The sequence below is a fragment of the Euprymna scolopes genome, chromosome 11, assembly GCF_053919585.1.
Source record: "Euprymna scolopes isolate OS-2025 chromosome 11, ASM5391958v1, whole genome shotgun sequence".
Classification (NCBI taxonomy): domain Eukaryota; kingdom Metazoa; phylum Mollusca; class Cephalopoda; order Sepiida; family Sepiolidae; genus Euprymna; species Euprymna scolopes.
In genome coordinates, this window is record NC_136492.1 from 94,651,162 (window position 1) to 94,677,114 (window position 25,953).

General features: G+C 33.0%; 1 protein-coding gene across 4 annotated transcripts in view; it reads right to left on the minus strand.

Moving 5' to 3' along the window:
- LOC145287971 (QRFP-like peptide receptor) overlaps nt 1–25,953 on the minus strand; it is a 578,499-nt gene that overhangs the window by 91,897 nt on the left and 460,649 nt on the right. For all 4 annotated transcript variants that reach the window (XM_080135944.1, XM_080135946.1, XM_080135945.1 and 1 more), the window contains 2 exons: nt 6,322–6,445; nt 3,424–3,626 (listed from right to left, as the gene is read on the minus strand). In XM_080135944.1, coding sequence (XP_079992070.1) covers nt 3,424–3,626; nt 6,322–6,445 — 327 coding nt within the window. The remainder of the gene's footprint in view (nt 1–3,423; nt 3,627–6,321; nt 6,446–25,953) is intronic.

Sequence of the window (25,953 nt, forward strand, 5' to 3'; positions counted from 1 at the left end):
TCTAATTGAGAAGAGATCTATTGTGATCGCATAAATTCTAGTGTTTTGTGATCCTTTAAGAAATTATATCCGTAACACTAATTTGTGTTTTGAAAGTTGTGAGTAAAATAGTATTAATTCGGGTCATTTAGCAAATACATCGCTGTAATATATTGCATGAGCTATCTTAAGACAACCACTAACTGTCATTTTTAGTGAAAACTAATTTTTTACGTATTATATCAGTTTATTCGGAAAGTGTCAGTTTGTATCACAAGTGTAAAGTGTATGCTGTCAAAGAAACACGATAAAACTATATATGTTTTATTAGCAATATTTTCTAGTTAACAGCTGTGCTAGAGCTGTCGGCCTAAGCTATGACGCAAGTCGGTTGATAAAAACATATGTAATGCAGAAAGATGTTCTAAACAAATATTCTCGAGGTATTTTATAATTTGTTTACTAACAGTAATTATTTTTAAATAATCGTGAATATAACGCACCCCTAAGAAAATAAGGAAGGGTCTTCCTCGCTATGGTAGAAGTAAAAGGAGCATTTTTGTTTTTTTGTTTCTGTTAGTAAGAAACGATTGCCAACGAAGAAAATTTTTAGTGCAACAGACATCATACTAAAAGGCAACGGGGGATTTATTGTAGGATTTAAAACATATTTTAAGAAGGAAAAACAAAAGAATGGAAAATAAAGAATATATTGAGCAGGCATCTGCAATATACTTGCCTGTCATTTAGAGGTGAAACGCAAATAGATCACACGTAAAGCAAGACATTTTTCGGACAGATATCTGTGTAAAATGGATACCTCTGGAAAGGGATTGCAAGTGGCAGCAGAGCTCAACTGCATATCTCATTTGGAAATACATAAATGGATGTTTGAGAAGCTCCACGACTTCAACATTGAACCACTATCTCACCTGATTCAATCCTAACGAAATTATGTGTGGATTGCAGTTGAGTAAGACTTGCACCAGTGGATTAGCAGCACCAAAACAAGCGGATTGCTTGGATTATGCTGGCCATTAGGCGGCTCTCTAAAGGAAATCTAACTGTTCAGCTCCCACCTAAATACTTAGTTGAACGCCCAGATTTGAACGAACTATATTTACCAAAAGGTACTCTAAAAAAGGAATTCACGAAGTTTTAGAAGATATAAATTATTTACCAAGATTTTATATTTTTATTTATCTTCCTAAGCGTGTCATATTATTATCGAACATATTGTCCTAATTATATAATAGCTATTATCACAATCTGCAAAAATTAAGTCTTCTTGCTTGGATTTCTGTTTTCCAGCAGTGATAATGATTACAAATGCAGGTAAGCAGGATTTCAATTAATTATTTTCAAGACAGTGTGATGCTTTCACGTTAATGTTCTGGTAATTCAATCTCTTTATTGTTCAAGAATCAGTTGATGATTAACCTAGAAAATATGATTTATAAACATTACTTTTAACATATTAAAAGAGCAAAGAAACTCAATCAATAAGCAAGATTTTAAGACCAAACGACTTGTGGCTGATGCAAGATGTGGCAATATCCGCTAAATCCTTCTTCGCAGCAACCTTCGCAATGCCCTCCATTTGGTTAAATTCATATTGCTTGTGAATGTTAAGACGAGGAGTTTAACCGAAAAGCGTTCAGGTATTAGTCATGAAAATCAGTGATAGAGAAGGTTTCTTGTAATTGTATCGAGAAAAAAACTTAGCTTAGGCAGCATTAAATGTTACCCTCTATTTACCTCCGTATTCTACTGAAGACTGCAGCCTTTCCACTAAGGTTTCATCTATCCCCTCATATTTATTTGTTTTCCCCTCGTCTGTTGTAGGACGTGATGTCAGCAGGAAATATAGCCAATTTTATCAGAGACATATTCATGAATATCGGAATAATAAAAGTTACAGTCATCGACGCATGTGGCACAACCGCATTTATACCATGTTGTTATCACGTCTGACCATCTAGGACAATCTGGATTTTCTTTTTTGTTTTAGAATGATTTAATTATATTAAGTATTCGTCCAGTAATAACGTTCAGAGGCGAAACAGTTGCAACAATATCTAGAAAACTAGTTACAATGCTTAGTTGAATCGACCATGCCCCGTTTCTTTTTAGAACTTGTTACATGATATGCAGATTAGCTACTTTACGGGTTCGCGAATCATAAACACTAAATTTCTTCAAAGTGTGGAATCCTGGTTTGAGTTTGATGCAAAGGTCGCGTGCTGCTTCTTATGTTCAAAAAGCGACTGAGCCATTATTTTTCTGTCTTTTAGTGTGATAGTCACATAAGAAACACTCCACAAATTACGGTTTAGTATTAAACAGACTCTTTTCACAGACTTACCTAAACAAAACAAATACCAGACTCCGATGCACAGGCTGAAATAAAAAAATGACCAACAACATTGTTATCGTAAAAAATGAACGAACATATTAATGTTCTCTATGTGTGATATGAATTTGATGTTGGCCTAGATCAGCCGTTATATACATTTTAAATGTCAATGTGCTACGTGAGTCAAAACTGTTTCCACCTCTTTTTGTGGACACAAAACGTTTTTTTTTTAGTTGACATTGATGGTTTAAAGTGAAGCTATGTGATGTCAAATATTACTTTTAGGTTATTCATCAATTTTGGAAATTTACACATGGACAACCTCACGAAAGGCATGACCACACTCTTTCCCACCGATTATTGTAAAAATAGTAACGTGTGTTCACTAATCTTACACATTGAATAGTTTATTTCACTCTATCTCTCTCTATCTCGCTCTCTCTCTATTTTTAATGTTTCGATGTAACATAATATAAAAGGCACAGTTAGCATTAACAGATTCAAACTAAGGCTGATTTTAATCTAACGAAAAAATACTACATTAATCCCACTCACAAAAGTGAGAGATTGATCTAATTTAAACAGAAATTATACTACATTTTCCACTCCCCATAAACTAGGAGATAAATGCAGGAGCATTGTATGATAAAAAAAGAATAAATACAAACTGTTCTATCGAACTGACCAATAAGAAATAGCACTAGTATAGTTTCGGCTATAGACAGACACTTGTCGATTAATCACCATTACTAATAGATATTAACATTCCAACATTCATTCATTGTGTGCAATTAATTCACAGGATAAAAATATTAAAGATTTTTCTGGGAAATAAATTTCTCAGGGTTACAATTGATTTTCGTAGACTTTTGGACATTATTTGACTCCATAATTGAATTGTCCAACAATTATCCGCTCGAGGACCCGACATTATTGCCTTGTTCTATTAGACAGGTACGTACATTTCTTTAAAATTATCTTGTCAAACGATTTCAATCGTTTAAAGGAATTGTACTACGCGTGGAATTACTATCTAAATGTGTTCTTCGCTAAGACAAAGCCCGTCTTTAAGAAAACACGCCACTTACTGTCCGTCCCTCATCGCTGTCCTATTATGACTGACAATCCAAAGCTCTTTGCAAATACTGGCATAGGCAAACGACATGACGGCGACTGGAATAAGCAGAATGATGGACATCATGTAGAACTCGTAGATTTTGTCGATGATTTGCGTTGACCATTCTTTGATGCACCAATAACCTTTCCTGAAATAGCCAACCTCTTGGTGACTCTGAAATTAAATTACAGCATAATTTAAAATAAGACAACGAATCAATTATATATATATATATATATATATATATATATATAAAACAATTTACTTAATATCTCTATAAAAACGAATATTTTGGGTCTCTACTAGCTACTTTCAAGTTATGTGTCTCACAAGCATCACATATGATAAGAACTCTACCGATATAAATTGCATATCCAGCTTGTTCTGGAAATTTTGTTCTTTAAAGAGCTCGCTAAATAATCTCGAAAAAACTAACATAGTTATTTTACTTCAAACCGTAACCTTTAACAATAGGTCTATTAAATTAATATTTATTCATATCTGTGTTATTTGTATGCTTTATACTACTGTTCTTATCTTAAGTGTTATTATCACAACGTGTGGGTCGATGTATATACATCCGACATTCTTCAATTGCATCCTGTACTCGAAAATCTTCCAGAATGTCAAACGAAACTCTTTATTTAATCCACAGCGGCATCATGCCTTTGTTCTGTTAGCCAGTCCTAAGTAAAAAAGCTCAATCCTCAGTGCGGGCACACTCAAAATACAATTGTATATTACGTATTAAAACATCTACTCAGTCATGGCTGACTGAACTAAAACATATTATCTCCGTCAATTAAATAAAGGGTTCCATTCGAAATTCTGCGCAGATTCCCGAGTCTGACAGAAGGATAGCCGAGTCGACAGACAGATTCACGAGTTCGACTCATATCCAAAATAATTCCAAACTAATTCAATAATATAACAATTGGTACGAACTCGACAATTGGAAGAACAATTGGATTTATAAGACCCCAAAAATCCAAACTTGATTGCCCTTTGATGCTCGTGGTGCAATGGATGCGGAATATCTACGATTCCAGGTGAGCGTGGAGCTAGTGGTAGCGGTTTCGATCCCACTCAAAGCCGGTCAGAGGATTAGTTGACCAAACCGTGGTGAACTGACAACGACTATTTAAGGCAGCACTTGCTGTGGATGTAGTTGGAGGATTCGACATTCCTATCCCGTTGCGGTTAACCTGACGAAGGCCAGAGGAATAATTGGCCGAAATGTTGTGTAAACAACAACTAGACGATGAGGATAATAGTCCAAATAATTAAATAAAAAAGATAAATTAAAAAAAAACTGTTCAGTTTAAAATTCTGTACAGATTCTCAGTCGGCATACAGATTAGGAGTTCGACAGGATGAACCTGAAGAAAGTAGACGATTGCTTTGACTGCAAATAATCTGAAAATAAAATCCAAAAGTAGAACATCTACCTGAATAACTAAAATCCTGCAGATTTTGTCAATTTGCAAGAACTTACGCCACAGCAATTTCATTGTAAATTTAATGGAAATAATAGCTTTATTTGTATAAATTCGCTATTGATTGCATTAAATTATGTTGGGCGTTTCATCACTTACACTTAAAAGATAACATTTTATAAAACTAACACTAGCAATAAAAACTTATTGATTAAGAAATAAATAAAATGCACTAATGGGATCACCGAAGGAAGTACATGACCAGTTACTTTTATACAAAGGTCCTTTCAAAAGTAATATACCGCTTACATGTTACTCAAAATTTAAATAACTATTAAAACGAGCGACTGTTTGTGTTTTGACATTTATTTTTCGACATTTTAAGCACATATCATATAGCCAGCATATATGAACCCATAATTGCCAGCAAAAACGAAGTGTCTTGATACCTCGTTTGTAAAGGTCAGCACCTGAGGAGGCGGTCTATTTTTTAACGGTTGTGATTACCGTGATTGCCCGTGAATTGATACCTATGTTATGCATGTTTCCGCGTTTCGAACCCATAAGAGTTTGATGGTCCAGGCCAGAACTATATGGGATTTTAGAATATTCACTTATAAGATACTACTTACACTATAGGTAGCTTGACTTCGCTGATCTAGTGAGAACCGATCTAAATAGGTTATTATTCTGTTCTGTGTATTACAAATCAGAATTAAATATACAAGTGAATTTTAAGAAAATAATTTGCTAATTATTGAATCGAATAAGATCCACCCGTTTTTATTTTCTCTTTAATATCCCTGATTGTTAATTATCTACAAACACCGAAGACCAAGTTTTGTAAGTTGCATCACTGCTTTAACTATTATACAAATCCTGACCGTTCTAAATAATGACAGAGTAGAGTCTGTATCACATTTCTGAAGTAAAACATGTCCACTAAACAAGAAACATTAGTCAGTATAATACTTTTTGGAGATTTAGAGTGGATAGAAAAAGGGAAAGCATTTATGTGTGGCACTAAAGTCGCTATAATTTGTCCAAATTGACTGGTCATCATAATGTTGGAGTAAAGTATTTCTTTAATCAAAATGTCAAGTTAAAAAAGAACGCCGTTCACATTCACCTCTATAGCACTCATATATTTGCTTACCCTGCCATAATAATTGTTTCACTAAAAATACGTATTTTGCCGCATGTATGTAAAAGTCAGTGAAAATGCTGATGTTACAACTGTGCAGTTCATGGGTTTCAAAAGTTGTTTATCTTCATCTTCAACAGTTTGCTACTATTTTACATCGCTTTTTTCGATTTTAGCTAACTAGTAAAATTATAAGTACATGATCCAAGGTTATTACAGTAGTATAACATGTTATTTAGTATTGAGCTTTGATAAGTTTGAGACTCTAGAAATAACGGAATATACTTACCCGGCCGATAATTATTGGCGACGCTAAGAGGAAAGAAATAATCCAAATGAAAAGAATGGCTTTTCTTGCACGACTTGCTGTGCACACATATTTCGCTTTCATCGGATAAATTATTGCGTAGTACCTAAAATAGGAAGAAAAAATTCAATCACAAAGCGAAACAAGTTATCGTATCAATTTAATACACAATACTGCGTAAATCAATCAAAATGATATCCAATCACCATTTTCGACAAATAGACTCTGAAAAATATTGTATTGTTTTTTTTTTAATCCAATCAATTTTTTTGTTATAAGCTGAAAGTGTGAAACTTAAAGTAAATGAATATTTGTTTATTAAAAAAAAATAAAAATCCGCACGTGGTCGTTCTTACAACCTCATGTTTTGAATTTCATTTTCTTCGTGATTCTAAAAAGTTGATTACTACTAATACTACATATTTGCGCGAGAACTGACGTACTCACTGGTGGACAATATACAGTATCTTCGACAAATAGACAGCGCCAAACGACATCATTGCAAGTAAGAAAAAAAAAAAAACGAAAAAATGTATTGTATTGTTTTTTTTTTAAATCCTGACGAGGGCTTTGTTATAAGTCGAAAAAGTAAACTTTAAATAAATTAATATTTGTTTATTTAAAAGAAAGCAAACATTCGCACGTAGTCGTTCTTCTTAGTTCATGTTTTGAATATATATATATATATATATACATATTTATATGTATATATATATATATATATATATATATATATATATATATATATATATATATAGTTTGTTTGTTTTAAAAGCATTATTGGATACATATGTGCATGCATTTTTCAATGTAATCCCAATACAAAAGACCACATCAGCAGACTTAAAAGGGGGGCAGTATGAAAAATCATTTTTTGATCTGATGAAGTAGTCTCTTTGAATTGGAATTCCACTGAAACATGTATGCATACATGGAACCAACAATTTTATAATGTTTTTATAATAAACAGACTATATAATAGCTCTGTCCTCCATTGAGGACTCTTTAGCAATCGCGTAGATTTCATTAGATTTACATCTTAGAATACCAATTATACAATTATTATGAATATATATATATATATATATATTTATTTATTTATGACTATTTCAGCTAATCATAAATTTATATACGAAAGTATAATTTTATGCGTAAACTTTAAGTATTTTCTTCAACAGTACTGAACACATACGTAGAGCTAGGCAGTAAGTTATAAAAATATATATGGCAATCAAGCTTCAGAGGATATTCTGCGTTTCATCCAAGTTAGGATTCGTCAGGTTTATTTTTTTTATAACTTTATATATATATATATATATATATATATATATATATATATATATATATATATATATATATATATATGAGATGCAGTCTAAATATAAAGCTTTCTATTTTTTATTTCGCCCGAAAGAATCAGTGGATATAGCATATTGCATTGTTATGATGACTGATGTTATGCATTCATGGCTCGAAAGTTAAATCTCTCTATTGCACACATTGATGATGTGAAACTCTAGGTAAGCAACTGTTGTCATGGGAGTGCGCTAAAGCAGAGATCCGTCATTTAATTTCTGAAAATGTTGCATTGAGAATGGTGGGAACTATGTAAAAAATTAAGTTTTCAGCACAAAAAGCCGGGTTTTTTTTACTGGTAGCACTCCTGTATCAGTAGCTCTTCAATTTTAAAGCTAAAAAAATAGGAGGCTTTACTTTTATAACCACCCTTCTCTGAAAAAGCGAGCTCTGGACGCCAAAGATAACAATCTTTCATCACTGACAAAATTGCGTTGATAATAGTGTAACAATGTATTAACAAAAGTGCTAGAACACTATATGTATCTCATTTTATGAGTGTCCCTTCTTTTTTTCGTAGCTCTTCAAAAGTTTTAATAAAAATCATATATATATATATATATATATATATATATATATATGTATATATATATATATGTTTATATATATATATAAGTTAGCTTTATTAATTTATTTATTGTGGACTATTATCCTCATCTCCAATAAATAAATTAATAAATAATACTCATCTCAATAATGAATTCCAATTAAATAATATATATATATATATATATATTATTTAATTATTATTATTATTATTATTATTATTATTATTAATTTTATTATAGTAAAAAAATAATTATGACAGCCCCTTTAATAAATTCGTTTCTTATCGTTGAGCACTTTCCGTTGAATTAAAAGTCGGTCAATTTAGCTCTTATGCGTAGATCATCGTATAACGATTTGATCACTGTCTGTCTGACGTAATGAACATTTAAATTAAAATGTTTAAAATTCAACGCTATTTCACACAGTTAATAGTAGCCGAATGGATACGGCCTCCGCTAATCGAGCCAGAGATGTCGCGGGGTTCGAATCGTTCGAATGGTAGTAATCGTGACACCCTGCACTGAAGAATCCCGAAAGGATGAAACGCTAGTGTCTGTAGATATTTAATTATTATAGTAAAAAAAATAATTATATATATATATATATATATATATATATATATATATAAGTTAGGTGTTTTATATTTTTATATGTTAATATATCTGTATTTAAGTAATCACTCTTAAAATAATTAAATAATGATTATGATTTACGTTAGACAGCTGCGAAGCGTAAATTATCTGAAAGTGGCTATATGCATTTTTATTTAGTTTAATGCAAATTTTAAATCGGGTACATCATTACCATTTTCTCAACAAGTAAATTAATTAGTAAATACTCCACAGTTTCTTCTGCGTATTTGAAACCGGATTGTTGGGCGTATGGTATATCAACAAGCTTGTATTTAAAATGTTCAATTAAGAAAGAATTTACTTCATTCGACACTAATTAAAAGAAGTACACTACATTTTACCTAAGGCTTAATTCTAAAGCATACGATAGAATCAAAATTCAAATAAGAATCGTACACATTATGTTTTATATAATTGTATCTCAGTTGTACTCTTTGTAATAAGGCATAAATCTGGTGCAAAACTCTTTAGTTTGGCGATATTAATTTTATTCATCTTACGATGAATGTTCTTCCATCGGCACTGATGAGTTGTGATACAACGAAACAGTACTGTATGTCGATAACTACAAATATATTTTAAGCCCCATCCCCACCTTGGGTAGAGCACTGCCGTAAATGATCTCACCCGCTACTTAATTGGCTGAAAAACGCGAGGCGCGCTGTTTGATTGTAACAAATGGTTTAAGCAGTATAAAAGTAATGGATGAATGTTTGTTTAAAATAGAAATTTGTCGAAGTTATTTGCGAGCACCGTTCCCGTGGGTCGATGGGTAGAACTGCCGACTGTCAACGCGATGGTTCTAGTTCAGTCCTCGGCTTGGTAGAGGTGCTAGTCTAGCGGCAGTGATGAGTTGTGATACAACGAAACAATACTGTATGTCGATGATTATATATATATATATATATAATCGACATACAGTATTGTTTCGTTGTATCACAACTCATCGACATACAGTATTGTTTCGTTGTATCACAACTCATCACTGCCGCTAGACTAGCACCTCTCCCAAGTCGAGGTCTGAATCTGGGATCGGATTTTGCTTGCAAAAGTATTTGATGAAACTACAAGTCGGTCATAGATCTTACTTGATAACAAATAGTTAAGGAGAGGGAATATAGTGAAGAAAAAGGTGATTTCACGTGAACGGATAGTCTGGCGGTTGTGCCGTTGCTGTGGCTTAGTTTCTTTAAATAGAAATACAATAAAAATATAAATATAGTGTAATTTTACTGAGTATATATATATATTGTTTTATCTCACAGAAAAGGTGAATTTTGTAATGCTTACATAAATTTATTATTATTTTTGCAATTGCTTTAACAACAAAAGTTGATATTTTACACACAAGCACACACACAGTCACACGAATGCACGGACTATAAAATGAACTATTAGCGACACATGTGTACATTATTTTTTTTAATATTCCGAATACTTGTAGATACACAGTATTTTGCGACTTGTTAATGTTTATGGCAAACGCACAGCGAATTGTGAAGTGCAACACACACATACAAAAACGTAATGACCAAAGCATGACGCAAAATTGTGCGAAGTAATATGTCTATTAGTGACGCCATATTGCAATTTTAGTAACCGTTCTTTTATAAAACGTAGAATTAGATTCCAGAATATGAGAATTATAAGAGCTCAGCCTATCAGAATGAACGGAGTTTGACAAGGGAGTCGTATTTGTTCATGGATAGAAACCTGTGAAGATTATCTTAGGTCTATGTTATAAGCGAGTTACGGGCGGTAAAAACAAAATCTGTGGAAAGTGTAGAATTTGTTCCGGTGACACTTGGGAGAAGTTGTAAGACTAAATATTTAGAGAGAAAAATAGGGACTGCTTTCTCTAAAGATGTTGCAGTTGTTGTTGAGAACCTGCAATAGTTTTGTCCAGAGGGAATTTTCTGAAATTATTTTATTATATATATATATATATATATATATATATATATATATATATATATATATATATATATAAATGCGAAAGTATTTTTAATTTGTCAATCTTACATTACAGTAAAAACGGGTTATCTTTATTTAAATCAATTATAATGTTGTTTCGTAATATAATAGTAAAAGAAGAAAATCAAGTCGAGGTTGGTTTAACAAACGAAGTGTATTAAAATCACAGGTACATAGGTAGGAATACGGGGATAACTGACTAGTGCTCAGCCAGGCAGTCGAGTACTGTCGCTCCTTATCACCGGTGTACTGGCAATATATATATAGTATGTATAGAAAAGCCGGTATAGCACCTTCATTTAAAAATATCCCGTCTAGGGATTAATAAGATTTCGGTTTTGGGATCACCCTAATCAACTCAGTTGATTTCCGTTTTCTTTTTGGCCTCCTATTCCAAGGAGCTTTCTCTAGTATAGGCACCTGAAATGTATAAAACACTGTATCCATGATTTCTTCCTCAGGCAATTTGTTCACCTCATTGTTCGAGTATCTTTTCCGCATTTTATTAGTGTGGCGTTTGTGCACGAAATCTGGTCCGTTAATCATATAAACCATGTTTCCTATTTGTTATCAACAATGCCGGACTCCCAAAACGTCCTATTATTTGTGTGAATCTTGTAGAAGACTCTTTCACCAACTTTATATCATTTTGCATCGTTTTTGGGGTTTTTTGCCTATTCTGTTTTGGTAACAACTTGTGGAATATCGATCTAACCTTGCGTCATAACATGACCTCAGCAGGTGTCTTCGACATATCGATTTTTCTATAGAAACGGGCAAACGTGACATCTTCTGGGTTTTAATTGACGTTTTCAATGGCGTTCTAGACAGCCGTATGCGAGAATGCGTTATGATTCTCGTTTGCTTTCGTTAACTGTGTTGCTTCCAGAATTTTCCATTGTTCCTCCTGCGTTTTTATCAAGTTTTTTTCGAATGTTGTTGCAACACCTCTTTTAAAAAATTCTCTCCACTTTCAAGTTGTCTTTGTTGCAAGGCGATATTTTGTTCCGTTTGAAATTTGTATAATTGCAAAAGAGACTGTCTGAATTCGGTGTCCATCGTAACGAATTCAATTTACGAAACAATTGACACTTGAAATAAAAAAAAAATCAGGTCACCTAATATTATTTCGTAAGCAAAAAGTCCATCCAAGCTTTTTGTACCCCAATTCTTTTGTTTGAAGGATAGGTGCTAAGAAACGAATATTATTGGAAATTTAATTTGTTATACGCGATATTTCTTGGAAGAAATAAAGTCCGTCGAAATAACATTTATAAAAAAAATATTTTTTTCTTTTTTTTCTTTTACTTTTACGTGGTTTTACTTAGCAAACAATAAAATCCTTCGCTTTTTAGCGAGTCGGCTTTTTTGTGTGGGGAAATCATTTATTTTATTTTAAACCTCTGTGTTTTGTACAATATGACTTGATTATTTAACAGGTCTTTTATAAGCACTAATGGTTACAAATATATATTCTTCTTTCACAGTCCGTTTCTCCTTCTCTTGTCAAATTTGATGGTCGTTTTACTAATACATAGTCAACGTGTTTGTTCCAATATCAGAAATAATGACTAGAATTTGTGGTAGTTAATCTGAACACGCCGTTTGAAGGAAAATATTCTTGCCGTGAAACAAACTGGTTTCTTGTGCAAAAAAAGTGAACCTTTGAATTTTATTTATTGCGGACTATTATCCTTATCTTCCATTAGTTGTTTAACGACGTTTCGACCAACTATTCCTCTGGCCTTCATCATGTGGTAACCGCGACGGATAGGAATTCTGAATCTCCTGACTGCATTCACTGCCTTCTATAGTTGTTGTCGTCTCACCACGTTTTGGCCAAGTAAGCCTCTGGCCGGCTTTAGGTAGGATTGAAACCGCTATCCTCAGACAATTCTCACCTGGAACAGTAAATATTCAACGTCTCTATCAACTGCGCCACGGACCCGAAGTAAAACATCTGATGGAAGATGAGGATAATAGTCCGCAATAAATAAAATTAATAAATAATGCTCATCTCAATGAATTCCAAGTAAAAAATAATATATACTGAACACATTTCCCCCCTTTTTTTTTCGAAACACTCGTGTCAGTCTGTTCAATGATTTTAATAATTGACCATATTATTTGCGTTCTCTCATTGCAGGCTTTTGACAGCAAGTCTTTAGTTTTTTTAATAACATCGTCACATTATTATCGTAATAATTAATTTGCTGCTAATCCTTGCACATTCAAATATCTGTTTGAATTGACGAAGTTGTTTTGCCGTAAAAATCTCGCGAATCCTTGTATCTCAATCACTTTTTCCATTGATATCGTTTCGATTCCGTCGTCGCCAATCTGCTGTGTCGTAACACAATAGTAAAAGAAGAAAATCAAGTTGAGGTTGGTTTAACAAGTGTATTAACATCACATGTACAAAGGTAGAAATACGGGTATAACTGACTAGCGCTCAGCTAGGCAGTGGAGTACTCTCGCCTCTTCTCACCGGTGTAGAAATTACTGGCACTATATATAATGAGAATCGGTGTAATTTCCTTTATGCATAGAAAGGCCGGTATAACAAATACAAAGTAAAACTTCATATTCCTACTAACGAACACTCTAAATAATTTCCATGACTAATTATTTATAAACAGCTTATAACATATTGATTTTGGTACTATTTAATAATAACCAGATTATCATATTTCAACTATATATATATATATATATATATATATATATATATATATATATATATATATATGATTAGTTTTTTTGGAAAAAGAATTCCAGCAGAGTACTCAATTAAAAGGAAAATACAAATTTTAAGAGCGTATTTATATTTTTATATTTTGTGTACAGAAAGTTGTTAGTTGAGACAGATCATTGGTACCGTCGGTTTCAAGCCCGATAATAAGGCCCGTTTAAGGTATCCTTATCAAGCTCTCTTCAGCCAATATTCGTCTATCTTATAACCGGAAATATGAAGTATATATACCTCGCGAATTCACGTTTAAATCTCGTTTTGTTAAATGCCTCCCTTTTTTATCGGATGATATAATACCTAATTTTAAAATTTGAATTATTTAAATTTAAGATCTAATTTCGAAAAAAGTTCCTTATATAAATCGATTTTAATTTGAACACAAATTAATTTTAAAATCTCTTTCCTTATGTATAAAAAACTTTAAAATCTGTAATGGTATCGGTTAAAAACTTAAAAGTTCGTTTAATTATATCGAATTACGTTTAAAAATTTCCAAAAATACGTTTAAAGTTTTAAAAAATATTTTTAATTATATCGAATCACGTTTAAAAATTTCGAAATACGTTTAAAAATTATTTTTTAAAAACCCAAATCTTTCAAGGTTTGGGGAAGTGAGTATTTATCTATCTTAAGTGATTTCCCTAGTTTATTAACATTATTATATTTTTCTATAGTTTTAAATTCGAAATAGATTATAAATTACATTTATAAAATATAATTAATATTTTTTTTATAAAATACATTAATGTAAAATCTATAATATAATTGCGATTAAAATCCAAGTTTACCGACTAATCATTTTTGTATTTTCAATTTTTTTCCTTATATATATATATATATATATATATATATATATATATATATATATATATATAAACAACATCTAAGTGTTGTTCTTTTCATTGATCCAATTTATTAGGAGCCCCTTCCTTCTATGTATGCAACTTTTCATAGCTTCACTCCTCACATTTAAACATTTTATTTTTGGGTCATGAATTGCCCGGAGGATATAGTATTTCTCTGAGTTACAGAGTGAGCATTGACTTAATTCCGGGACGTATGCTGGTTTATGCTCTATTTTTCTGCATTTTATGGAAAAGGGTGTATTTTTTTCTTTAAGCTCCCACACGCGGGCAGCTAATGCTGTATTCATCCTTGTTTTAGCTCTAAAGGAGCTCATATGCGCGTCATATCTTTGTTTAAATTGGCCTTTTGTCATACCTATATATATTTCCGGTATATTTGTGGATTGTTCCGTTATTGTGGCCTCATAAACAAGGGATTCAGCTTTACAATTACCCTCCAATGGACAGCTATTTTTGGTCCTGCAAGAGCAGCCTGCGTTATCTATCTTTTTTTGTTCTTTAGATATTATCGACTTTATTGATGGAGCTGTCGAGTAACTAACTTTCACAGTGTTTCTATTAAAAAGTTTATGTAGTCTATGTGTTTTTGGAAAATGCTTGTCTAGAAGGCTAAGAAAAAAATGCCCTACTCTAGTTTTAGTGTTCAATGAAAACGAAGGTAAGGACCAGATTATCTTCCGTTTCTTCTTTCGTTTTTTATTTTCTCTATTATCCTGGGTTTGTTGAAATTTTATGTTTTCTTTGAACCCACTTTGATGCAGTGCTTCATTATAATATGGTACTGCTTTCTCGAACACTTCAGAGTTCGAAGAAAGCCGTGAAATCCTTTGGCTAATATTTGCTACCATATTTTTAAACACTGTGGGTGGGTGGCATGAACACTTATTTATATACATAAGTTTTTCATTTAGTTTGTGGGAGGGTTTGTGTATTTTCTTCTCGAGATCTAGAGTGGCATCTAAAAAATCTACTCTATCTAAATTTGTCTGTATTATTATTTTAAAGCCTATTTCCTTAAAAAATTCAGTTAGGTCTTTTCTAAGCCTGTCTAGTGCACATCCATTGAAGTCACGCGATAGGCAAAGTCCATCATCTCTATATAATCCAAAAAAGTGATCTGGGAATTTATATTTCATGGTCTCCAGTAGAAAAGGTCCAACCAGATCGCAGATATCCGCACTGTCATACGCCCCCCCTCGCGACGTCAAAGGGGTCTTCGGGGTTTGATTTTTTGACCCATGTTTTATCGTCAAAAAATAAAAGGGGGGATTTAACAAAACGAGATTCAAACGTGAATTCGCGAGGTATATATACTTTACACTTCCGGTTATAAGATAGACGAATATTGGCTGAAGAGAGCTTGATAAGGATACCTTAAACGGGCCTTATTATCGGGCTTGAAACCGACGGTACCAATGATCTGTCTCAACTAAAAACTTCTGTACACAATATATATATATATATATATATATATATATATATATATATATATATATATATAAGAACAAGTAGTTAATAAAACATGTTAAAAACACTTTGAAAAAGAGTTAAAACATATTTAATTTTAAAAAGGAAGCACAAAATAAGTGGATAGTCCTTAATCCGCAGAGTTTCGAAGAAATACTTTCCTTCGCATCAGAGGGTAGGATTTAGAAAAATGCGGGATTGGATTTTGCTTGCAAAAGTATTTGATGAAACTACAAGTAAATCCTAGATCTTACTTGGTAACAAACAGTGAAATAGGGGGAATACAGTGAAGAAAAAAGATGATTTCACGTGAGTGAATAGTCGGATGGAGGGTAAAATATCCAATAAGGGTAAAATCCAAAAACAAAATTCAAAAAAGTTAGTTAAATTTCCATTTCCACAAGTAAAACACAAGGAAATCACGTAATTAGAAGATGATCCAAAGTAATCCAAAAGGCAGAAATCCATGGAATAATTCAGAAATGGAGACAAGGAAAAGAAGTGTGTAGAAAAATAATTAAAATTGACTGAGAAGGCTGGACTAATATTAGGAGAATGGGTAAAGAAGAAAAAAATTGAATGGAGATTGAGTTAATATTAGAATAGAAAGGTGAATGTTAAAATGACCCAGACAAGATGACGTTAAAAAGGCGCCAAAATTTATAGCAGGAAAGGGGTCAACTGGAATATAAAGTTATTACTTTAGAATTTAATTATCAGCAGGAGTTATGAAAGGAAGCAAATGAATTAATGATAACTGAAATACATACACATGTATATACATACACATATATATATGGATACATACACTTACACATATACATACATATATTAATACACAACAAACACACCCACATATACACACACACACACATATATATATACATACAGATAAGTAAATAGATGAGCAAATAAAGTTTTTAAAAATTTAGGGGAGAAGATAGCCGGTATCTGAAAATTCCAGAATAAGGCAAGTAAGTATGTAAGTACATGCACATAGTAAAATATAAGTAAAAATACACACAGAAAATAAATGTTTAGGTTGATGGATATCTGATTGATAGAAATATTTAAACACTAAAACGGAGATTGAAGATGTAAAACCGGCCAAAAAAAGAGGAAATAAAGAATTACAATGAAAATTACAGAGTAATAAAATGCTGAGAAAGTATGTAGAACAAACGATAATGTTATAGAAAAAATATATATATCTGAAAGGTTAAATTAATAGATATTCAATTTCAAACGTCCCATATTTAAATTTGTACTTATGTTTGCAGTACGAGATCAGTTCGTTTTTAGAGTTTATTATATTACTACTTTGAGAGGAAGTAATTATAGTTATAGCTTCGGTTGTGCAGATAGGACTTGGATCCTTGAGTATAAGACTTAACCCTTTTTTTAGGAAAGTCCATTTAATTGAGAAGGGGTTATAGTTAGAATTAAGTTTTTTTAAATTAAAGTGGTTAGATAAGTTCCTTGGTAATTATGAGAATTTTGGTTTTTAAAAGTAGAAGTGTGGTGTGATATTCTTTTCTTAATTAATGTTGAAGTAGCGTCGATATATGTATGTACTTTATGAACAGCTCAAGGTCTGAAATTAATATTAATTTGCTGATTTGTGCTGGAGAAATAGTCTGAATTTTGTTCATTGTATTGAACAAAGGACGGGACAATGACTGTAGGAGGACTGTTTTGGAGGGGATAATGAATGCTGTTAGTATTAGGATGGCTGTTAGGAGAAATATTATTATTATTATTATTATTATTATTATTATTATTATTATTATTATTATTATTGGTAGTTATATGATTGTGAATAGAGGGGCTGCTTGCATGGTTTATTGGATTAGTAACTATATCAGATGGAGGGTGGGAAGAGGGATAACTTGATGACAAAATATTAGTGTCTGTCATGGGAGGATTGCGTGGGAGCTCAGTAATTGTGCATGGATATATAACATCTTTATGGATGCAATCATTAATGAGTGGGCATATATGTTTATTATTACAATGTCAGGTAGGTTAGGTTATATATATATATATATATATATATATATATATATATATATATATATATATATATATATATAAAGAACCATTAAAGACTGTTAAATATAATTTACATGAACAGGATATTCAAAAAGTATTATAAAGATGTACTTAATCCGTGGAGTTTCAAAGGATCCGTTTTTTCATCAAACGAACTACATTAGCAAATGATATACACTGCGAAGCAATAAATTTGCTAATACTTGTAAAAATTGAAACTACATCCTTTAAAAACTATACATATATGCAAAAATATGAAATTAGTGTAAAGAGTTCCTGAAATGAAAAAAAAATGAAAATGAAAAAATAAAATTAAAATGCAAATGAAAGGATATGCAAAAAAAGATGTAAATTAAATATTTTACACATCCGAACGTAACGACTTTTATTCTATAAATAGATAGGCACTCGAACAAATTATCCGGAAATAGAAATCTTCTTTCGCTCTAGAAAGACATATGCCAGCTACCAGTTTACAAAAAGACGGCGAACGGAATCTCTAGTACAAAAACGTTAAGTATTTTTTTTTAAACTAATCCTAAATGTTTTTTTATGTTACCTTGTTTTTAAACTTGTTTTTCGTGTTTTATTTATGTATTTTGTCTGTATTCTCCTGTCTTCTTGTCTGTATTCCGTCCCCCCCTCATGCTACAAAGTCAAGCGATAAAAACAAACAAAATGCCGGCAACTTACGATAAAAGAAAAAAATGCCGGAAATTATTCTCTAATAGAGTAGGTAAACTTAGGATTTATTTAAGTAGTATACTTAATATATACTATCACTGCAAGCTTGCCTGTATTGAAAATGCTTGCTTCTTGCTGGCAAATCAAACCATCTAATATAGTTAGCCTTATGTTCAAGTATTCGAAATATAATACAGTGCAAAGAAACAGTTACTCATGAAAACGAACCTCCTAAAGTAAAACCTTGAATAATTATCTAAAGTCGATTGTAAATTAATATTAAGCCGACTTTACAAATTGATAATAGTTAATTATTGGATTTTAATTAATTATAAGGTGAAACTCTAATGATCCAAACTCGATATATAACGACAAACTTCCACCCATTAATATGGGAGGGGAGATTATCATCAAAATTGTCCTGAATTGTTAACTTGGCACCGGACTTACTACTTAGATATAAATAAGTCCCTTGTCCCCATTCCCCTCCTCCCCCCGTTTTTTTTAAATGGATAGTAGATAATACAGTGGATGTGTTATCGGCAGCTTCAGTAACTCTCGCTTCTCCTATTTTGTCATTCAGTCCTCATTCAATGAGTGATTTTTCTGACAAAGAGTGAAGAAAAAGCTGCTTAAAGGTCGGTTGTACTTGGTGACCAGTAGTCTGAGATGTCGGAAATTTTTCTGTCTCTGTCTGTCCTTGTGGCGATGCCACTAGTAAGGGTGTTGGATGTAAACGTTTTGTCTGGGCTGACGTTATCCGCCTGATAGTCAGGGACCCGAACCTTGGATTAACCACTAAGGAGGCTGTCCTATCAGCAGGCGCAAAGTACTGGGACTGCTGTATTGCCATTTGGTGAGTGGATCTGGACCATGCAGTAGTCTCTGGTGGGGACTCTCGATGCCATACTAGTGGGTAATTGTTACGGCTTTACCTTTAAATCCTGTCTTTTTCTCACTTACTTTCCCTCTCTGTACTGCTCTAACCAAGTATGCCGACCTGTTCCACAAATCCCAAAACCTCAACATGAAATATCTCCAGAATAAAAACTCGATTAAACCTAGAACCCCATCTTCTAAGGTAGACCCTTACTACCAGGTCTCCTTCTCCAACATCAGGGGTCTACGTTACAACCTTCCAGAGGTTGAAACCCAATTACAGGAGACGAAACCGGACATATTATTTCTAAGTGAAACTGTAATAGGGCCGACCACTTCCCTAGATGAGTTCATAATTAACGGATACTCTAATTTGACAGCTTAATCTGACACACAAGATCGCCATGGGCATGGAATATGTGCCTACATAAAGGATGGCTTCCCGTGTGGCAGTGTTATCTCTAGAGAAGATCCTAATTTACCCTATATGTGCTTCAGGGTTGCACTTGCTAACACCACTGCATTTATATTTGCCCTCTATATGCCCCACAACAGCGGAGTTACTATCTTTAAGAGCATATCTGAGAAAATAGACCACATACTGTCTTCACATCCCTCGGCTAACATCCACATCGGTGATGACTTCAACGTCCTTAACGTGGAATGGCTGACCCATTCAAATAAGACAGATGATGAGGGGAGGTTTTGTCATGATTTTGCCATTGGTTATGATCTCACTCATATTGTTCGCGAACCCACCCATGTGCCCGATACACCCGGTCAATATGCAAGCCTCCTAGAACTTTTTCTCTCAACTTCCCCTGAGCTATGTTCATGTTCCGTTCATTCTCCTCTAGGATCCTCCGACCACTCCGTCGTATCAGTTAAGATAAAAACGAAATGTAAGAAGCCCCCAGACGTACCCCTCCACCGTACTGTATGCCGATACTCTATGGCTGACTGAGATAGCTTCCGTACATTCATATCTGACTAACCTCTGCACTCCATGTTTAAAAAGGAAGTGTCCTCTATAGTATCAGATCCGACCGAATGATTAATTGTAAGCATAGACCAATTCATACCATCTAAAAAAATTCCAACAAAAACCTAACAGCAAGCCATGGTTCTCCCCAGAATGTGCTGCTGCTATCGCGCACAGAAATCACTTTTTCCATAGCCACCAACGTAATAGATACACTGAGACTAAAGCTGCTTTCAGGACTGCCAGCAACTACTGTAAAAGAGTAATAAAGAATGAAAGAAAGCTATATGCCCAGTCTGTTAAATCCAAGGTAGCTGATCAGCGGCTTGGTTCCCACCAGTTTTGGCAAATAAAAATAGGATCCTGAACAGAAGTGTGCGTTCTATCCCAACCATTATCAATGGACCAGAGGTCATCTCGTCAGCGGCAGACAAGGCCAAACTATTTGCAAAGAACTTTGCAGCTTATTCTACCCTATGCGACGAAGGCCATCAATTCCCCATATTTCCTCCTATAGCACAGAACAAGCTAGCTAACATACAAATATCCGGGCATGAGGTCGCCAAGCTAATCAAGAACCTAGATTCCAGTAAAGCAACTGGCCCTGATGGCATCCCAATTATAGTGTTAAAAAAGCTTCAACCAGAACTTGCTCCCATACTTACGAAACTATTTAAGCGCTGCCTTAAGGAGAAGTGCTTCCCGACTCCCTGGAAGACCTCATCAGTTTGCCCTGTATTTAAGAATTCAGGTGATAAGTCATCTCCCTCTCAGTACAGACCTATAAGTCTCCTGTGTGTTATGAGTAAGTTGCTGGAATCCATATTAAATAGAGAAATAGTCAACCACCTCAGCAGGAATAACCTTCTTAGTGACACACAATATGGTTTCCGCTCTGCAAGATCTACCGCAGATGTGCTGACGGTTATATCCCACAGGATTAGTGAATCTCTTGACAAAGGCTTCCTTTCTAGGGCAATTGCTCTTGACATATCAAAGGCCTTCGACAAGGTATGGCATAAGGGTCTACTTCACAAGATTTCCAGCTACGGTATAACTGGAAATGTTTTCTCAATCATTAAATCATTTCTCTCCGATAGGCTCATAAGAGTAGTGGTAGATGGACAAAAATCGGAGGACTGCAATATAAATGCTGGAGTCCCTCAGGGGTCAATCCTAGGCCCCACTCTCTTCCTGATCTACATCAATGACCTCCCTAAACACATACTTAAATCATTCGTTGACATCTATGCTGATGACACGATGATACAAAATGAGAGTAATTGGAGCGATCGAGGAAGAAAGACTTTTCCAAAGCGTTCAATTATTTTTAAAATTAAAGATGAAGCAACTGGTTGGGATTACTATATAATATTAATATTTATATTCTCTTTAAGCTTAACTTTTACTTCTTGATTTTACACACACACACATAAACACACACACACACACATATATATATATATATATATATATATATATATATATATATAAATACCCCTATATATAATATATATCATATATATATATCATGTATATAGTAAATTATGATAATAGAGGAACACTAAATTATCTGCGTTTTCGTCCTTCTAAAGTCTTGTCTGGCTCATAAGCATAACGTGTTGTTTACGATCATGAAATGCGTAAAAATATAACGTTCTAGCTTACTTTAATCACTTATTGAGAACTGTTGAAGCAAACACTGAAAATCCATACATAAAATATTATATCTTATTTTATGAAATTTCATGTGGATATATATATATATATATATATATATGTATATATATATGTGTGTGTGTGTTTGTGTGTGTGTGTCTGTATGTACTATATATAATAGTTTTATCAATATAAAAAGCAATTAATAAAGTGATATATGAATAAAATGTATATTTGGGAAACCTTTTAGCCGATCTCATTTAAGGAGAGTCACATTTGTATACAATTTTTAAAAGAGTTCGTTAAGATAGGGGGATTAATTTCTCTCTTTGTTACACCCTCTTTATTTCTGTTTCTATCACTACCACTTGTCTCCCTCTCATAGTTCATCCTTGCTATCTCTCTCTCTCTCTTTAGCGACGCTAAATTTTCTTTTTAATACATTTTAAAAAAACTCTCTTTCTACACACACTATAGTTTAGATGAATATATTTTCATTTCCAAGTATTAAGTATAAGTACCTACCCGTTTATGGAAAGGGGGAGAAAATAACTGATTTATCTTATTCACTTTCCATCTGTCTTCTTATAACTTCCTTTTCTTCTCCACATTTATTTCCAACTTGCTTTTGTAACGGCATTTTTATCTGCTGATATTAAATGAGTCCTTTTGTTTCAAACACACATTATCGCATAGACACATTAATAATTTCTTTTTTTTTTTCAATTATTTACAGTCTTAGTAAAAATATAAATTTGTATCAAATTCAGGCAGATGTCAATTCCACGATTTATATGATTATCTGGTTGGCATTGTTTTACATATTTTTTTTTCAAGAAATTACCGGAGAAATTACATGAAACTTAACAATATCCATGGTGAATGTTATGCTATAGAAGTAATAAAGTTCGAACTCGGTTTTCCCAGATCGTCAGTGGAGGTCGTTAGCGAATTCTATCAAGAGGATTGTAACAATTAGAAGTTACATATTTTTTTCATTAAACAAACTTCATAATGTTTTTAACGTCAAATCTTCGAATATAAAACGCGAAATTATTTCATCCAACGATAATAAGTTTGAATTTCAACATTTCAATTAGTTCTGAAAATCGCTTTAAGCTATCTTAAGGTCAAGGTCAAATCCTATTAATGATAAAAGTTTATTGACGTTTGCAGAATAAATTAGAGAAGAGTAGATAAGTTATACCAAGCAAAATCATAATTTCCGTAAACAAGGCCACTATTTCCGTTTCCAAAAAACAACGCACGCACAGATTCCTCATTAGTAAAAATGTACATTTTTTTTTGTCTGTCCTCTACAGGAGAAATATTGGATATTTTTCGAATGGCAGGAATACAGTTCCTGTGGTCATACTGAAAAATAACTTAATCAACCCGACGGCATTTATCCTATCGGTAAGGGCTCATTTATTGAAAGAAACATTTAGACAAAAGACATTAAACCTATATAAGGTTGGGTAACGCATGGGAAACTTGGATTTCAATGCAGAGCAGAGACTAGGTTTACACTTTTTCCTACTGTGCGAAGACGGCATTCTAATTGACATGTTATATATAGTTAAACATATCTATTTATCAATCCATCTATATTTAGATCCATCTCGTATCAACATTATCTATATAAGCTTTTTATATAATATGTTTAAAACATCAGTTAAAATATTTCAAATATTTCTGTAAATTCGATTTTCTGCGATTCGACATCTTCTCACATAATCTTCACATATATCTTTACACATGCGCACATACACACGCATACATTCGCTTACTATATATATATATATATATATATATATATATATATATATATATATATATATATATATATATCTTTTTTATTCAGTCAAATTCTCAAAAACCAAAGGATAACATTTAATGTGAGATATGAAAGATATAGATAATCGAATATTTTATTTAAATTCTCTTTTATCTCCCAAACACCGAGTTAGTAAATAAGTTGAGAACATAATTTTCCCATCCCTAATTACCATTAAAATATGTTATAGTATATTATTATAGCATTCTTTGCGGTCTCTTAGTCTTATAATATGATAAAATTATTTATTGTTCTTTAAATCTATTATAAAATACATTGGGTACTTTATATGTAATGGTCTGTATTTGCTATTCGTCTCTTTGCAGAAAATATTTAAACGTATTTGTGCTTTCCATGTATGTCCACTTCCTGTGTATGTATATATTGAGAAAGAAATTGTAAAAAGTATGTGTGCGTGTTTGTTTCAACTTCGAAATGTGTTGTAATATTTGTTTCCTTTAATTCTAATTTCTAGTTCTCTCTTCTTTACGAATTGAAAGCATCACAATAAATTCGTTATTCATAAAATTTGACGTGTTTATAAGTTTGCTGAGAGTGATTTGAAGAGTTAATTAAATAATAATGCGTTTATCCTCTGCTATTGGACCTTGCAACAATATCTTATATTGTCCTCACGCAAAAGCCAAAATGTTTTTTACTACTACTGCCGATTTTACTTTGCGAGGATATTGTTTTCTCTCTCTTGATTTTTTTCGTTTGTTTTAAATATTTTAAATTTTCATCTGGACTTTTTTCGTTATCTATTGAATATTTGTTAATGAAACTTATATAAACTGTTCTTTATTTAATTCTAAACACCTGTTATTTTGTAGAAGCAGCTAGAAGAATCTGAAGCAAGAATCAATTGAAGAAGTTGGAACATCACCACTGAAAAGAGCTGGAGTAGGGAACGCTGAAAAAATCTAGCAAAAGCACTACATGATAGTTAGAGAGGAGAGCGACGGAAGGAGTTGGAGTAAGAGGCGCTAGAAGGAGATGGAGCTGCAGAAATTAAGCAGGAGCCGACACCAGCAATGTCTTAATTTTACTTGCAGCTGTATTTTTTTTAAATGTTCTAAAAAAAGGCGGTTTGGTTGTGGCTACTGCCGCCGTTGGTAGTGGTGCTGTTACTTCTGTTTATATGCCAGCCGACTACTCACACTCGGCCATCTAGGCCTCCTGATTCGTCAACCGAACTTTAAGGTTTTACTTAAAACTCGCTGAATATACGAGGTGCTTTCAATAAGTTTATAGACTTTTTTCGTATGGGTATTTTTATTAGTAGTATACACATGAAGCTTTAGTCCCTGTCGAATTGTTGTACCGTTCCAACAACTTCTTCAAGGTCCATGCAAGTCCTCTTGTGTGGACGTATCAATGACTATTGTCAACGCCTCTCTAATTTCAATTGTCTCATACCGACACCTCTTAGATTTTCTCTGAGCTTATGGAATAACCTAAAATCATAGGGAGCAAGATGTGGACAATAGGGAGAGCGAGGAAATGCGTTGATGCAAATCTTGGTCAAATAATCTGTGATATTCTCTGGACACGCTTGTTTCAAACTTTGCGCAAATCTTCTGCATTTTCAGTTCCCTTCGACACTTACATCAACCTGTGCACTCATTGTCTCTATAGACAAATGACGATCCTTATCTATTAAATTCTTTATTTGGTCAATCAACTCTGATGTTCTGATTTCCGTACTTCTCCAACACGTCTCATCACCCCTTACACATTCCTTGCTTTCCTTGAATTTTGCAACCCAAAATTTGATGCTCGATTCAGCAAATATGGTCCAAAAGCAGTCATAAACATTCCACACATTTCTGTAGCATTCTTTCCAAGTTTAAACAGAATTTTATTGTATATTGTTTTTCTAAACTATCCTCACGTCAAGATTACATTTTTGAAATTAACCAGCT